We start from the raw sequence: 17,362 nt of genomic DNA, 5'->3' as shown, positions 1-17,362 counted from the left end.
CCAACTTGAAACTTGAAAGCATCCATAGCCCACCAAATATGATATCCCTAGTCAACCCCGTTGAGCCGAAGCCCTTGTTCTTTCAATAACCATGATACAAGCCTTTATCCGTTTTATAATGATCCTTTCTTGGCACCCGATCTTTCCTTAGCACAATTAGCAAAAGCATAAGCTTGGAGCGAGAGGTGAAGAATGTGAAAATGATAAAAGGTACAAAATGAAGAAAAGGGAAGGCAAAAGAAAAGAAAGAAAAGCCAAAAAGTCAAAAAGAAAGTGAATAGTATAGAAAAATGAAGGGATTCAATGAAAGCAATAATGAAAGGCTTGGAATGCTTAGAAAAGGAGAAAATGATTGTCATGAACACGAAAAAGTGACAGTGTGTCTATCTAGTTCCCCTAAGGAAGAAGAAAATAACTCAAAGAGTCAAGAAAGTGTGAGCCGAAATAAGAAAATGAAGTGCTTAAGGAAAGATGAACCTTCATAGACCGATATATCCTACCTTGATCCAAAAGCCTTAATTACATTCTCGCAAAAGCCCTATAGGATTTCGAGTTGAGTAAGCTTACATTAGTGGTGATTCACATAAGGGGCAAGCTTATGGTACTTAAAGCCGGACTTGTGACATTCCCTTGTGAGAGATGAGTGTACTTCTTCACAATCCTTGTTTTGAATGCTTCAATTCTTAAGTGAGATTTGCTTATAGAGAGTAGAGGAGAAAGTGTTTGAGTTCCACAATGACCTACGTAGTAGAGCGAGCTTCCTTGGTGAGTAAAGTCAACTCTTGATGCTCTTGTGTCGCACTAGAACTATGGTACTTAAAAGGTTGTGTGTTGTTGATAATGCATTTGTGTTGAGGGTAATTATTAGTCCCAATTGATGCTTGATCAAGTCAACTTGATCAAGTCACCTTAGGACAGCTGAAATTTTCCTTTCTTTTTCTTGTGGAGGTGGAAATTACTTTGTTTGCTTGAGTACAAGCAAAAGCTTAAGTTTGAGGGAGTTGATAACTATGAATTTTACCCTATTATGTGCTCTCTTTTGCTTTAGTTTTGGGTAAAAAATACGTAAAGGTATTCCCAAAAACTGACTTAATGTGCTTGCTTGCAGGGTTTGGACAAAATGAGGCAAAGAAGCTATAATCAACTCATGAAGGAGTCAAATTTACATAAATCCAAAGCTGGGACATGAGCACTAATAGCGGTAGAAAAGAGCAGCCGCGTAAGGACCACTGCTGAGGTGGCCACAAATACGCGGCCCACGAAAGTGAGATTCAGAGAGGTTTTTTGGGCACAATATTGACTGCTGACCGCGATGGAAAAGCGTGGCTGCGGAATATATGGTTCGGCCGTGATGGTATTTTTGCTGAGAGTGTACTTCGAGGTTCAGAGGTCCTGTAAGTTAAGTTTGACTGAAGAACATGGTCTGCGTACAAATTACACGTCCGCAAATTAAGCTCACGTGGACGCGGTGGACTTTACGTTGTCCGTGAAACAGGTCCCAATCCAAATTCAAATATGGAGAAATACGGACCACGATCATTATTACACGGTTGCGATAGCTCAAGCGCGGATGCGGTCAGAATTACGCGTCCGCAAAACTTCCGCAGGGGCATTTTGTCCGAAAATTTCAGCCTAGTATAAATAGATCTTTTTCACATTTTTAGGTTAGGCTATGTTTTGCTGAACACGTGAGACGACTAGTTTTTCCTATTTGGGCAATTTTGTATAAGATTTACCTTATAAATTTAGATTTTCATCTTTTAATATAGCATTATGGATTTTATCTTTGATTTCTGCTGGTTTCATGAGTAACTAAACCTATAGCTAGGGTTGTGACCCAATCCTAGTGCGGATATTTAGTGGGTCTTGAATGTTAGGGCTTAATTGTTTATGGGTTATTGATATTTAGCCTAATTCTTGCTTTAATTGTAGAATTGGTGATTGCAAACACTGATTCATGCCTTTATGACTTAGACTCTTTTTGAGAAAGAGGGACTAAGTCAACAAAAAATAGGCTAACAAGGAATTTGGGTGAATTCAAGTGATTGATAGCCCCAATTAAAGGGTTAAACCTTGAGATAGTAATACCCAACTTGAGCCAATATCATTTGTTATGCATGAACACTCATTTGGACTTGAGAAAGCTAAATTGGGCAAAGTCACTCAAACTTTCGAGAGGTATAGAGTGAGCACTTATGTGTGATGGTTATATCATGACCCCAATCATAACAATCTTGCCCTGAATTCTCAATACTCGTTAGATATCCACCTACGCGGAAGTTACTACCCTAGTCCCTTTAAATCTTTGAAAACAACCAACAAAATTATTGTACTTAGTTTTAACTATTGCATGTTATAGAATAGAGGTAGAAGTAGAAAACAAAACCAACCATTTGTGGAAGTACAACTAAGAGCAAAACTCGCATCTCTACTCGGATTAAACCTAACTCCAAAATAATTAACTCCCTGTGGATTCGATCCCGACCTTTGTTGGGTAGAATTGCATCAACCATCCTTGCTACTCTATAGTAGTTCTAGTTTGGAACCGATAATGTTTTACGTAGCACGATTTGCGGTATGCACAAAATGGCAAGTGTACGCCATCGTAACTTATTCTAAAATAATTTCATAAATACCTGAAGCGGTTTTAAATATGCAATAAAAGCGGTAAATAGGTCAATACGCATAGGTCTAAAACATGTAATAACCAAGTAATTAAGCCAGGTATAATTGTAAAACGATCGTGCTAAAACCACGGAATCCAGGAATGCCTCACACCTTCTCCCGGGTTAACAAAATTCTTTACCCGGTCTTTTGTGTTTGCGGACCATAAATAGAGTCAAATTTTTTCGATGGGATTTTAAAATAAATCGGTGACTTGGGAAACCATAATATTATCCCAAGTGGCAACTCTGATAAATAAAGAATCTCATTTCGAATAATGTCACTTTAATTGGAAAAACTCCCTATTCCCTCGGGAAAAAGGAGGTGTGACAGGTGGATAACAACAGATAACATTAGGTCAATTCTAGAAAATACATATATAAAATACCTAGTTTGACGGAGAGACCATGGGTTCACGTGCCCCATGATTTGGACTATAAAGTCGCTCATTTTTCTACATGTGCGATCTGGAAAAGGTAATGTGTACGTAGACCTTACCCTTACCTTGTGGAGGTAGAGAGGTTGTTTCTGATAAACCCTCGGCTAAGAATCATTGTCACAAAATGATTAAGAAATAATGTAGTATATTTTTTTTGTTGCATAAATTGACGTTTGAGTGGATGGAATATGCAGGTTCATATAACACAAGGAGATCATGCAGGACAAAGTGTGATTGTTTCATGGGTAACTCCACTAGAGAGCAAGTCAAAATTTGAGACTTACTGGAAAGCAGGTGCTAAGCACATCATCACAAACACAAGGCTCACGCTAAGATTACGTCTTATAAATACTATAACTACATTTCTGGTTATATTCATCATGCCACAATCAAACGACAGGTATATATAATTCGAATTCTTATAGTAACAAAGTATTTATGCCTTTGCTATTTTTGATTCTCTGAGATAGTTTGGTTTTACTTTTGTTTAACCAAAAAGTGGAATTTCAGTCAAAGCTTTAATTTAGAAGAACACGACTTACTGATAATCAAAGAATGAATAAAGGAAAGTGATTTTGCCAACAATAAGATAATCAGAAGAAAACAAAGTAAACCAATGTATTCAGATAGTATTTCGTGTCCTTACAAATGATCCATTCTCTTCCTTTTATAGCTTTCTCCAAGTTATACGTTATGCCTATGTCATAATAAGGCCATTATAGACAATTAAAGGTATTAAATGCTATGTTACACAATCATTGTGATTCAATACAGATTCCCTAACGTTTTTAGTATTTAATGCTTATTAAATAATGTATTTGTACTCTCTTGTGCTGTCAGATTCATTCTCCTTGATTTTTGGATTAAATAGGTATGAGCGTTGAGTCTTTTGAATAACTGCTCGTGCCTCTTCATGTGCCTCTGCTCGTATCTGTTGCAACTCGTGCCTCTTTGCTAATCATCATCCTTTGACCAGCCTCCATGTCATGATACGTCATCTTTCAATCACTTCAATATGTAAACTCAATTTTTCCCAATGCAGATAGTCCCTTCACTTGCCATTTATTCATCAATTGAATATTTGGGAAGTGAAATTCATTAAAGCGGGAAGTTTTGTCACCACTAATGCTATGACAGAATTGAAGCTTCAATTGTCACTTCCATTTAATGCTTTTCACACGTGGCACCTTTTTACGGGTTTTGCAACTTTGCAATGCTTTTTAGGGCTGTTTTCACACATTCACTAATCACGAAGCGTCAGTTCTCATTATGACCTTTCCATCATTATAAATTTTCCTTTGATGGTTGCTTCTCAGTATAAATATAGTTTTCTTCTTTGTCTTTACCACATAAAGTTCTCTGAATATCCAATTCTCGAATCTTTGTTTGCTTCTTCCTCGTACTATCATGTCTTCATCAAACCCTAACCCTAAAAGGGTCCCCATAGTTGATAGCTTCCCTAATGCCCCCAGTAGGAGTAGAAGAGGGGGTAAGCTTCGTAATTTAGGATCTTCATCTCTGCATGGTACTTCTCTTCCTTCGTCTAGTTCCAGTCCTGCTTTTAGAACTAGAGGTTCTTTTTCTCAAAGATCTTCTTCTAAAGGAAAAGAACCCTCTGAGCCTGTTCGTGAACCCACAGTGGATGAAATTGTTCCTGCTGAACTATCTTTCTATAATGATAGAGAGTCCTTGAGAAATCAAGTGTCCTCTTTAGATCGTGCTGATATCTATCCAACTCAGATCACAGAAGGTCTAATTTCTCTAGTTCGTAATGACTGTTATTGGAGTCGTGACTTTCCTATCATTATTCCCAATCCAAATCAAAGAATCACCTCCTACTTAACCAGATTTTCCTTTGTCTATACGTACCCTTTCACATTAGGATTCAAACCTGCTATGATCCTATTATTCTCGAGTTTTGTCATTTCTTCGATGTTTAATTAAGTCAAATTGGCCCAATAGTATGAAGTGCTGTTGCCTGTTTGAGGCATTTAAGCAATATGGCCAGTGTGCCTTTTACTTTGTCCCATCTAATCCATCTTTACTCACCCAGACTCTTTCCCAGTGGTGTTTTTACACTAGTAGCAAGGAGCAAAAGAGTTCTAGTTAGCCCCGAAGATGACAGAGACCGTGACTAGTATGCCAGGTTTGTTGCTACCCCCACTGTTGATTTAGTGGTTGATGAAAATGTTCCATTCTCTAAGAAGTGGAATTTTGCACGTGAGTCTTCTTCTCAGTAACTGTCTCGTACCTTTTTCCTCAGTTTTGAAGATTATTATTCTAATTTTGCTTTTCTTTTCCAACAACCATGAGAATTGTTGAAGAAATTTCCAATTTCCGCGATTGGGTAGGAAAGTTGCTGAATATAGCCCCAGTGGAGGGTAGATCTTGGAAAAATCTTTCTCACCGCTTTGGTTGGAAAGTAAAAAGTCATGGTAAGGAAAAATTCTTTTACTAAGAGTTTTTATTTAACTCCTCAATGTCTTTTCCTGAACTTATTTTAATCCTTCTTTCTATCAGGATTTGTAGTTTGAGGGATTAGTGCCGAGGCGGTTGCGACTTCTCGTATTTCTTTGGAAAGGGCCCAAGAAATAATTTTGGGCTCTTCATCGAAAAGAAAAGCCATTGATGACCAAGACTCCTAAGAAGATGAAGACGGGGGTTCCTTGATAACAAGGCCACGGGCTCGTAGACGTATTATTTCCGATGATGAAGCAGAAGCATCCCCTCGCCGTTCTATTCCTCTTACCGAGTCTGCTGAAGCCCCGGTAGTGATCCCTGATGATGTTGATGATGTTCCCGCTGCTACTCATGGTTTAGGTCCAATTTCTGATGAAGCACCCCTGGCTTCTTTTTCTACTCCCATTCCTGTGACTCCTTCCTTACCGATCGTGGCTGTTTTCGTTCCTCCCCAGGCTGTTTTTACTGCTTCTACTATTGATTCTTCAACAATTCCCCCTCTACCCGTTCATCGTACTAAGGTTGATTCCTCAAGTAGGAGTGGTGCTATGAGGCAAGTTACTATTGAAGTCCCCGTTGAGGGTAACCTTTTAAGGAAATCAGGTCAAGATGACGTGTGGCTAAAGCCTTTAATTGGTCCTATTGAGAGAGCTATGCTAGACTGCCATAGTTCTTTGACCTTGATGAATGAGATAGTGCATGCTTTTGTGAAGCTATTCCTTTCTTCAAACTTTTACTTTGCCATTTTTCTATCTTCAGGATTCTCATTTCTTTCTCTTTCCCTTCTTTTTTAGGCCAACCTCATCGGCACGGAGATGATGAGAAGGGTTACTCTCTCAAAGTAATTAGTGCGTGATTATCAATTGGAGGCGTATAATTGGAAGGATCAGTATGAAAGTCTTCAGATTGATGTGGAATTCTTAGAAGAAAGTAAGAGTACCTTGGAACAGCAAGTGCGGACCTTGACTTCGGAATTGACAGTTGAAAAGGCTTCCTCAAGTCAAGCAGATAAGGAGAAGGCTCGCCTTGAAACCTCTTTTTTCGAGCAGCTTTCTAAGGCAAGTGAAGAGATCAAAGAGTTGAAGTCTCTCTTGGTAGAGAAGGAAGCAAATGCTGGTGAACTTGTGCAAAATTTGACCCAAACTCAAGAAGACCTCCGGGTATCTTCTAATAAGGTTTGTTCTTTAAAACATTCCCACGCCTCTTTTCAAGCTTCTTATGAATCTACCTTGGCTGAAAATAAAAAGTTAAAAAATGAAATTGCTGATTGGGAAAGAGACTATGAGATCCTTGAAGATAAATCTGCCATTGAAGTGAGTTGGGCGTTTTTGAATTCTCTCCGCGATACCCTGTTGAAGCTAGCCAAGAGAATTTTAACTTCGAATCTGAGTTAGCCAAGATCAAAGAGACTATTGAGAAGGCTCAGCAAAACCAAGATTTTTCTTCTCCCGTAGCCGAAGCTTTTGAAAATGTTGAAATTGATACGGGTATCCCCACTCCTTCAAGCCAAGTTGAGCCCGCTGCTGTTGAGGTCCCTGCTTCAGTACCTTCATCAAATCAACGAAAAGTTTATTTGAACTCCTTTGTGTTGTGTTTTTTTCTTTTTGGTGAAATGTGGTTATAACCTTTGGTCTCATTTGAGGGTTTGTTTTGGAAACTTAAGTCCCCAGACCTTTTATGAGGCAATATGTATAAATAATTTTTGGTTTATGACTAAGTTCATACTTAGTCTAAACTTTCTAATATTAAGAAGTTTACATTACTATTTGAACTTCTGTTTTGTTTATTCTTGCCTTTATTTCTAAGGACTTACTGAATAACTTGCATTTTTATTCTTCAAAAATGCTTCTGTTAACTTCATGAATACTTAAATTAATCATGAATTTTATAAAAGAGGGCCCTTTTATATTCGACACTTAATGAACTTTGTCTAGTTTTGAATAACACTTTACATGTATTTGAATTACATCTATTACTTTCTCGTAACTGTTTTTCTTATAACATATTTAAAAAAGAAAAATAGACACAAGGTTTTTATTTATAACCCGTTTCAGTACATTGCCTTTACCCTAACTATGGTAAGGTTTCTCTTTGGCCTTAGCTCGTGACTTTGCTCTGCACTTGACTCATTCAATGAGTGAACTTTTCAAGCTTGATCTTTGATTATTTCCCAACCTCTTTGCCTTCTTTATACACATGCCTGTGTATATTATATAGTCTCCCAAGTATTTGAGCGTTGAAGTATGAAGCCTCGAGCACTTGATTGTTCCTCTCATTTGGTCCTTTCCCTGAAAAGGAAAAATATACTAGACTCGGAGGTGCGATTATAGATGAAGACTGCTTAACCTGTTTGAATTTCTATAAGAATAATTGTAACCATAGACCGGGAAGTTTAATTTATTCCACGTGCCTTGCAGGTCGTGACTTATCATTTAGTACGGGGCTAGCGTTTTTTCCTATCATCTAAAATCGTTAATAAAATTTTAACAATTCAAAAATAAAATTTTAAAACATAGATATCTGACCGCGGGTATTCCTTAGAAATAGTATCTCTTCAAATGAACAGCATTCCAATGTGAAGGCAGTATCTTGCCATCCATTGTTTCCAGTTCGTATGCTCCTTTCCCTGCAATATCATAAATCCTGTAGGGTCCTTCCCAGGTTGGACTTAATTTTCCCGCATTGGCTGCCTTCGTAGATTGAAAAACCTTTTTGAGCACGAAGTCCCCAATCTTGAAGAAACTTAGGCATGCTTTTCGATTGTAGTATCGTTCTATGACCTGCTTTTGTGCTGCCATTCTTATTAATGCAGTTTCTCCTTATTCTTCAAGTAGATCAAGATTTATGTGCATTTCTTCTCCATTAGACTCTTCTAACGCTTGTGTAAACCTTGTGCTTGGCTCTCCTATCTCAACTAGAATTAAAGCTTTAGCTCCATAAACCAATAAAAATGGTGTTTCTCCCGTACTTGTTTTTGTTGTTGTGCGGTATGCCCATAAAACACCAGGTAACAATTCTGGCCAATTACTTTTGGATTCCTCCAAACGCTTCTTTAAATTGTTGATAATGACTTTGTTTGTTGACTCAGCTTGTCCATTACCTACCGGATGATAAGGTGTGGATGTAATCCTTTTGATCTGCCAACTCTGAAAAAACTCTGTAATTTGTGCGCCTATAAATTGAGGGCCATTATCACACACGATATCTTTTGGCACACTGAATCGACATATGATATTTCACCAAATAAAATCTCTAACTTCTTTTTCTCGCACCTGTTTGAATGCTCCTGCTTCCACATATTTAGTAAAATAGTCAGTAAGTACAAGCAAGAATTTTACCTGTCCTTTTGCTTGTGGTAGTGGACCCACGATATCCATTCTCCATTTCATAAATGGCCACGGTACAATGACCGGATGTAACAACTCTGCAGGTCTATGCATGTTATTACCGTATCTTTGGCACTTATCACATTTAGCCATAAAAGTTTCCGCTTCTTCTTCCATTTTAGGCCAGTAATAACCTGCCCTAACCATGGTTCTTACCAGTGACCTTCGTCCGGCGTGATTTCCACAATGCCCCTCGTGTATCTCTCTCATTACATATTCCGTCTGTGAAGGCCCGAGGCACCTTTCTAAGGGTCCACCGAACATTTTTCGAAAAAGATTGCCTTGCTTTAAACAATATCGAGCAGCCTTTTTTCGAAGCGCGTGAGCGTTTTTCTTGTCTTCAGGGACGGTTCCACACTGCAAAAAAGCAACAATATCGTTCCTCCAATCCCAGGTTAAGTTATTAAAATTTACCTCATTTTTGTCTGGATCGAGCACTGAATGAAACAAATGAATTACGGAAGCATTTTCATTGCTTTCCACGTCTGCTGCAGATGCGAGATTGGCTAGGGTGTCCGCCTCGACATTTCATCTTTTGATATTTGCATAACCTTCTAGGTTTGGAATTGCCTGATCAAATCCCGTACCTTCTCTAAGTACTGCTGCATCCGTGCTTCCCTGGCCGTATAAGTCCCCAACATTTGATTAACTACGAGCTGTGAATCGCTTTTGATCACAATTTGATTAATGTTGAGTTCTTGTGCTAGTTTTAAACCTGCAATCACAGCTTCATACTCTGCCTCATTGTTAGTTATAGAATGACATTTAATGGCTTGTCGAATGGTTTCACCCGTAGGTGGTATCAAAACAATTCCCAAGCCTGCACCCTTCACATTAGAGGAACCATCAGTGAATAAGGTCCAAATTCCCGGATTAGAGCCGTTGAACACTTGCAATTCTTTTTCTGCTTCCAATTGCATTCCTTGGCTAAAATCAACCACAAAATCTGCTAACACTTGAGATTTTATCGCGGTTCTAGGCTGGTATACGATGTCATATTCACTTAATTCTATAGCCCATTTGGCTAACCTACCTGACAACTCATGCTTATGTAATATATTGCGTAATGGATAAGCAGTTACTACAGAGATAGGATGACACTGAAAATAAAGGACTTAATTTTCTAAATGCTATGATTAATGCAAGTGCTAGATTTTCTAACTGAGGATATCGTGTCTCCGTATCTAATAAAAATTTGCTGACATAATAGATCAGAGATTGTTTACCTTGGTTTTCACGGACTAAAACATCACTTACCGCTACTTCTAAGACAGCAAGGTAGATAAGCAATCTTTCCCCAGCCTTTGGTTTTGCGAGTAATGGCGGATTTGACAGGTATGCCTTCAAATTTTTGATGCCTGCTGACATTCCTCAGTCCATTCGAACTGATCTTGCTTTTTAAGAGCTGAAAAGAACTTAAAACATTTTTCTGATGATTTAGAAATGAATCTCCCAAAGCTGTAATTCTTCTTGTCAACCTCTGCACTTCTTTTCTACTTGTAAGCATGTCAGGAATTTCTTCAATGGCCTTAATCTGTGTGGGATTCACTTCAATACCATGGTTAGAAACAAGAAAACCTAAAAACTTGCCTGATGCAACAGCGAATGCACATTTCTCAGGATTTAATTTCATGTTAAATTTTCGTAAAATATGAAACGTATCAAACTGGTGTGATATATGATCTCCTGAATGCTGTGTTTTAACGAGCATATCATCTATATAAACCTCCATGGTTTTTCCCAAATGTTCTTGAAATATTTTGGTCACCAGTCTTTGATATGTTGCACCAGCGTTTTTAAGACCAAAGGGCATTACTTTATAATAGTAAGTCCCCCTGTTTGTTATAAATAAAGTTTTTTTCTTCATCCACAAGATCTATTTTAATCTGATTATATCCTGAATACGCATCTAAAAAGCTTAACAACTCATGCCCTGCAGTAGCATCAATTTGTTGATCTATATGTGGTAATGAGAAAGAATTTTTAGGACAACCTTTGTTAAAGTCTGTGTAATCTACACAAACTCGTCACTTACCATTCTTCTTCTGTACCACAACAGTATTGGCTAACCAATTAGGATACTTTACCTCACGGATAGACCCAATCTTTAATAATTTTTTAACCTCATCTTGAATCACCTAATTTTTTAAAGTTCCTAACTTTATCTTCTTTTGTTTGACAGGGGGATACGATGGATCTTCATTTAATTTGTGAGTCATTACCTCCGATGGTATTCCTGTCATATCAGAGTGGGACCAAGCAAAACAATCTATGTTAGTTTTTACAAATTCAATCAACTTACCTTTCATGTCTTGGCTTAGATTGGACCTTACGTAGACTTTCCTTTCAGGCCATTGTTCAAATAATATTACAGCTTCCAGTTCTTCAATCGTTGTTTTGATATTTTCATTTTCTTCTGGTTCTTGAATGGCATCTGGCCTTGAGTCCACATCTGTTCGTCCTTGTTCAGTTGAGGTTTGTGTTGTGGTACCCTCAACTTGATTCTATAATTGCTATTTTTCTTCATTTCCCGTCCTTGAATCTACTACAGAATTGATGCTTCTAGATGTATGTTGATCCACACAGATTTGACATATTCCCCATGGTGATGGAAATTTAATAACTTGGTTCAAGGTTGACGGAACGACATCCATCTCGTGGATCCATGGTCTCCCAAGGATCATATTGTAAGACATCTCCATATCTATCACCTAAAATTTTGTATCCTTGACAACTCCTTCTGCGAATGTTGTAAGTATTACCTCCCCTTTCGTCACTACACTAGAATTGCCAAATCCAGACAAAGTATGTGCCTTTGGTATTAATTTATCTTCGGCTTGCATCTCACGTAGTACTCTTAGCAAAATAATGTTCACAGAACTACCTGGATCAATCAAAACTCATTTCACATTAGTATCATGTACAAGTAAAGATATTATCAGTGCATCGTTATGTGGTACGCCATCCACGTCTGCATCATCAAACGTAATGCTTTCTTCTTCTAAGACATGCCGCACCCGCTTCCCGTGGGTAATTGTAACTTTGGAGACTTTATTGGCTGCTATGTATGTCACACCGCTGATGTCTTCACTCCACTTATCACATTAACGGTCCTTTTGGGAGAAGGTGGTTTTGGGGGCTCCTGCCTATTCTTCATATATGCTTGCTTACCTCTCTCACTGAATAATTCAGTGAGATACCTATTGCTTTAATAGATGATCAATTTCACCTTGCATCAACCTACAGTTTGCCGTTTTATGCCCGTGATCATTGTGAAATTCACACCAGTGATCAGGGTTACGCCTGTTTGGGTTCGATCTTATTTTTTTTGGCCACCGTACCTTATCACCCATTCTTCTTAAAATAGCTACGAGCTCGGAAGTGCTTACATTAAAATTATAACCACCAAACCTTGCTTTCAAGTTTCTATCATCATCCCGTGACTCTCGCTCGTTTCAATCTTTCCCAAATCTTGATGACAAGCCCGACTCTCTATTCCTCGACCTATTATTGTACCTTGGATTGTCTTGTTTTGACCGTGAATCTTTTCCTACTGGACGCATATATGGTTCGTACCTATTTTTACCAGACCTTTTTTCGGTTTCCGCCTATCTCGAACTCACCTTTTCTTCTTTTTGAGATCGTAAGATAATATCCTCTTCTATCCTTAGCTTCATGTTGTACCTGTTATAAACGTCATTCCACGTTGTTGCTGAGAATTCACGAAGACTTTCCTTGAATCGTCTCGTGGCTTTAGAGCTTTTTTCATTCAAATTACTTGTGAAGGCTATAGCTGCCCAATTGTCAGGTACAAGCGGTAACGTCATTCTTTCACGTTGGAACCTGTCCACGAACTCTCTAAGCAATTTTGAGTCCCCTTGCTTGATTTTGAAAATATTTTCCATTCTTTTTCGACTTTTTGAGCCCAAGAGTGTGCTTTGATGAAAGAATCTGCAAGCTCAGCAAACGAATTTATGAAATTTTTGGGTAAAAGGGAATACCATGTTAATGCTCCCTTAGTGAGTGTTTCACCGAATTTTTTGACCAATACTGATTCAATTTCTTGTTTGGTCAAGTTGTTGCCTTTTACGCCGGTTGTGAATGCAGACAAGTGGTCTCATGGATCAGTTGTTCCATCATATTTTGGAATATCGGGCATTTTGAATTTCTTTGGAATTGGGAGGGGAGAAGCACTTGACTTCCAAGGTTGTTGTGAATATTTATCCATATGTATCCCTTTGATTATGGGCGGTACTCCAGGTATTTGCTCTATGCGGTCACTTTGCTCCTTGAGCTGTTTCTGCAATGTTAGTACTAAATTTTGTAAATCAGAATTGACTAAGTTACCTGGTTCTCTTTCTCGTGACTCGCTGCGGATTCCACCACTACCTGAAGTAGCAAGCCCAGAACGAGGGTTCTCCAAAGTGTTATTATTTGGAGTGGGTGTTGGTGGTGCAACGAGTAATTGGCTGACAAAGGCCTCAAAAGTTTTATTGACCTATTGAGCGATTAGCTTTTGCAAAGCTTCATTGATAGTTTCATCATTTTCGAATTGAGCATTTTCATTTGCATGAGATCTATCAGGAGTGCCTTCTCGAGATCGTCGAGGGGAGCTTTGTGGAGAAGGGATTGGGATGTGGTCATCTTGTGGATTCTCCTGGAGTTGTTGGTTTCCTTGGTTTCCTTGGGTGTTGTCATTGATGTTCGACATAGTTGATGCAACAAAAAAGGTTAGGCTAAGAAAGAATAGATTATCAGATTCCCGGTAACGGAACCAATTTGTTTAACCAAAAAGTGGAATTTTAGTCAAAGCTTTAATTTAGAAGAACACGAGTTACTGATAATCAAAGAATGAATAATGGAAAGTGATTTTGCCAATAATAAGATAATCAGAAGAAAACAAAGTAAATCAATATATTCAGATAGTATTTCGTGTCCTTACAAATGATTCATTCTCTTCCTTTTATAAGTATATCCAAGTTATACGTTATGCCTTTGTCATAATAATATCATTATAGACAATTAAGGTATTAAATGCTACGTTACATAATCATTGTGATTCAATACAGAATCCCTAACGCTTTTAGTATGTAATGCTTATTAAATACTGTATATGTACTCTCTTGTGCTGTCAGATTCATTCTCCTTGGTTTTTGGATTAAATAGGTACGAGCATAGAGTCTTCTGAATAACCGCTCGTGCCTCTTCATGTGCCTCTGCTCGTATCTGTTGCAACTCGTGCATCTTTGCTAATCATCATCCTTTGACCAGCCTCCATGTCATGACATGTCATCTATCAATCACTTCAATATGTAAACTCAATTTTTCCCAATACAACTTTTTGTCAAAATGCAGTATAATGTGACATATATTTATCAACTGGGAGAACACAATTCTAGTCGGAGATTGATCTCCTTCACAACTCCGCCAAAAGTTGGACCAGATGTTCCTTACACATTTGGCATTATCGGTTAGTACTAAACTGGTTGAATGTAGCCTGAGAATAATAGGTTAAACTAAATCCAGTTCAGTGTTAAGATCTTTAAAGGTTGAACTCATTATAAGTTTAAATTATGATGTTCTGGATTTGTAGATTAGCGCGTCTCTATTTGTCTCTTTCTTTTGTGGTAAAACAATGTGAAATAACCTGAATGCAGGGGATTTGGGGCAAACTTTTGACTCAAATCAAATATTGGAGCATTATTTGTCTAACCCGAAAGGTCAAGCTATGCTGTTTGTGGGTGATCTATCATATGCTGATCATTACCCTTTACATGACAATGGGAGATGGGATATATTTGGCCCCTATATTGAGAACAGTGCTGCCTATCAACCATGGATTATTGCTGCTGGCAATCATGAACTCGATTTCATTCCTGAGATTGAAATGCTTCTCTACATTTATAATTCAATGTGTTAATAATAGTACATAGAGAGGAACTCCTTGTAACATTTACGAGTGTGTGTGTGTATTTTAGGTGAAAATATCCCATTCAAGCCATACATGCATAGGTTTCATGTACCATTCAAGGCATTTAAGAGCACATCGATCTCCTCTTTGGTATTCCATCAAACGTGCATCAGCTTATATAATCGTCCTATCGTCTTATTCAGCCTATGGTAAGTACTAAGTAACTTAAATCTTTGAGCATTTGTTGCTATTACTTTCAGACTCTCAGTTTGTGTAGTAACTTACATAATATACTGTTGCACTCAGGTAAATACACTCCTCAATATAGTTGGCTTGAGCAAGAATTTCCCAAGGTTAACAGAGCTGAGACTCCATGGCTGATTGTTCTGCTTTACTTTCCGTGGTACAACAGTAATTACTACCATTACATGGAAGGTGAAAGCATGAAAGTGATGTTTGAATCTTGGTTTGTTCAGAATAAGGTTGATATGGTGTTTGCTGGACATGTTCATTCTTATGAACGCTCAGTATGCCTCTAAATTCTATCTTATAAATAGTTATAACTTTCATCCTCAAAACATTACGTACAACATTCCATTAATAAAGAACAACAACTAGATAAGTGTTGATTTAGTTTTTATTACATGGACATTTTCCTAGGAGCGAGTATCAAATGTTAAGTATAACATCACAAATGGAATGAGTACTCCAACTGAAGATCCTTCCGCGCCTATATACATAACAATTGGGGATGGTGGAAATATTGAAGGCATTGCTGATAGGTTAGACTTCTCTTTCAATATGTGATGAGAGCTCAAGGTGAGCAACAATGGAGATCTGTGATGATCTCCATGAGAACAAATGAGAGAGAGAGAGTTACAGATATTTGAGAGATGAAAAATGTACTGTATATTCTCATTATTAGAAGGTTCTAGATATGTACATATATATATAGACACACGTGTGTCTTACGTCGTGCCACAACTACTTCTAACTAACTAGTGTATTAGTTACAACTAATCACTACTAATACATAAATACATATAGTTCAATACTCAAGTTGGAGGTGAGGACCGCACTGACAACTTGCTGAGAACCCCACAATGTCTAACTCCAGTCAAGGCTTTGGTGAGGATGCCTGCCAATTGAGCATGGGTGGGAACATTAGTCAAATTGATCAACCCTTCTTGAAGTTTGGCTCATACAAAATGACAATCCACTTCAATGTGTTTAGTCCGTTCATGAAAAAAAGGATTTCTGGCTATATGGAGAGCTGATTGGCTATCACAAAAGACAGTGGCAGGCTTTGGAAATGGAACAACTAGCTCCTCGAGTAATCTGCACAACCAAGTGAGTTCACCAACAACTTTTCAAAGAGATCCATACTCTGCCTCGACTGAGGAACGAGAGATAGCTTCTTGTTTTTTTTGGACTTCCAACTTATGGGACTATCTCCTAAAAGAACAATGTAGCCACTGACTGACCTTTTGGAGCCTCTGGACAAGCAGCCCAGTCGGAGTCACAGTAGGCCTAGATAGTACAGTCTGGATCATTAGATAAGAAGATCCTTAGTGTAGGATCACTTCTTACATATTGTAACAAGTGAAAAGCAGCCTTAAGATGAGGTTCTCTGGGGTCCTGTATAAATTGGCTAAGGTGTTGGACTCCATAAGCAATGTCCAACATGGTATTAGTAAGGAAGTTCAGTTTTCCAATAAGATTCCTATAATATGTAGGGTCATTCAAGACAATACCAACTTTAACCTGCAACTTAACAGAAGGATCAAGGGGAGAGGACAGTCCATTGTAGGACATACAGTCATATTCTTTGAGGAGATCAAGAGCAAATTTCCTTTGTGATATGAGAACCCCATCAGTTTTGTAAAGAACCTCTAAGCCTAGGAAGTAGTGTAATCTTCCCAGATCTTTGATTTTGAAAGTGATATATAGGAAGCTTTTCAACTGATTGACCTCCTCCATATTTGTCCCTGTGATAAACACATTATCAACATAGACAACTATTTACATAGTGGAGGAGTTTGTCCATTTGCGAAAACAAGAAATAATCATGGAGGGAATGCACATAGCCTCTGGATATAATGCCTCAACTAGCTTAGCATATCATTGCCTATTAGCTTGCTTCAACCCATAGAGAGATTTGTTCGGTCTACGAAGAACACCTAGAGTGAGAACCTCAAGACCTGGGGAATTTCCATGTATACTTTCTCATGCAAGTCCCCATGGAAGAAAGCGTTATTGACATCAAGTTGAGAAATGACCCACTTCCTCTTTACTACAGTGGCAATGAGGGCTCTAACTGTAGTTAATTTCATAACATGTGAGAAAGTTTTAGTATAGTCCATATCTGCCTGTTGTGTGTATCCCTTGACTACTAGTATTGCTTTAAACCTTTCAATGCTGCCACCTGCTTTGTGTTTCACCTTGTAAACCCACCTACAACTAATGACCTTTTTTCTTGGAGGTAATGGAACCAAACCCTAG

General features: G+C 38.2%; 1 protein-coding gene across 1 annotated transcript; it reads left to right on the top strand.

Moving 5' to 3' along the window:
- Window positions 1-290: 290 nt before the first annotated feature.
- On the top strand, window positions 291-15,667 carry LOC104249913 (purple acid phosphatase 25). Its single transcript, XM_070151359.1, is given in 9 exon segments — window positions 291-434; window positions 3,298-3,405; window positions 3,408-3,503; window positions 14,305-14,419; window positions 14,607-14,835; window positions 14,929-14,998; window positions 15,000-15,069; window positions 15,167-15,387; window positions 15,521-15,667. Coding segments are annotated over 9 exon segments (1,200 nt in total).
- Window positions 15,668-17,362: the final 1,695 nt, after the last annotated feature.

Source organism: Nicotiana sylvestris, chromosome 7 (genome assembly GCF_000393655.2).
Source record: "Nicotiana sylvestris chromosome 7, ASM39365v2, whole genome shotgun sequence".
Lineage (NCBI taxonomy): Eukaryota > Viridiplantae > Streptophyta > Magnoliopsida > Solanales > Solanaceae > Nicotiana > Nicotiana sylvestris.
The sequence above is the reverse complement of the archived record's forward strand: the minus strand, read 5'-3'. Positions and strand labels throughout refer to the sequence as shown.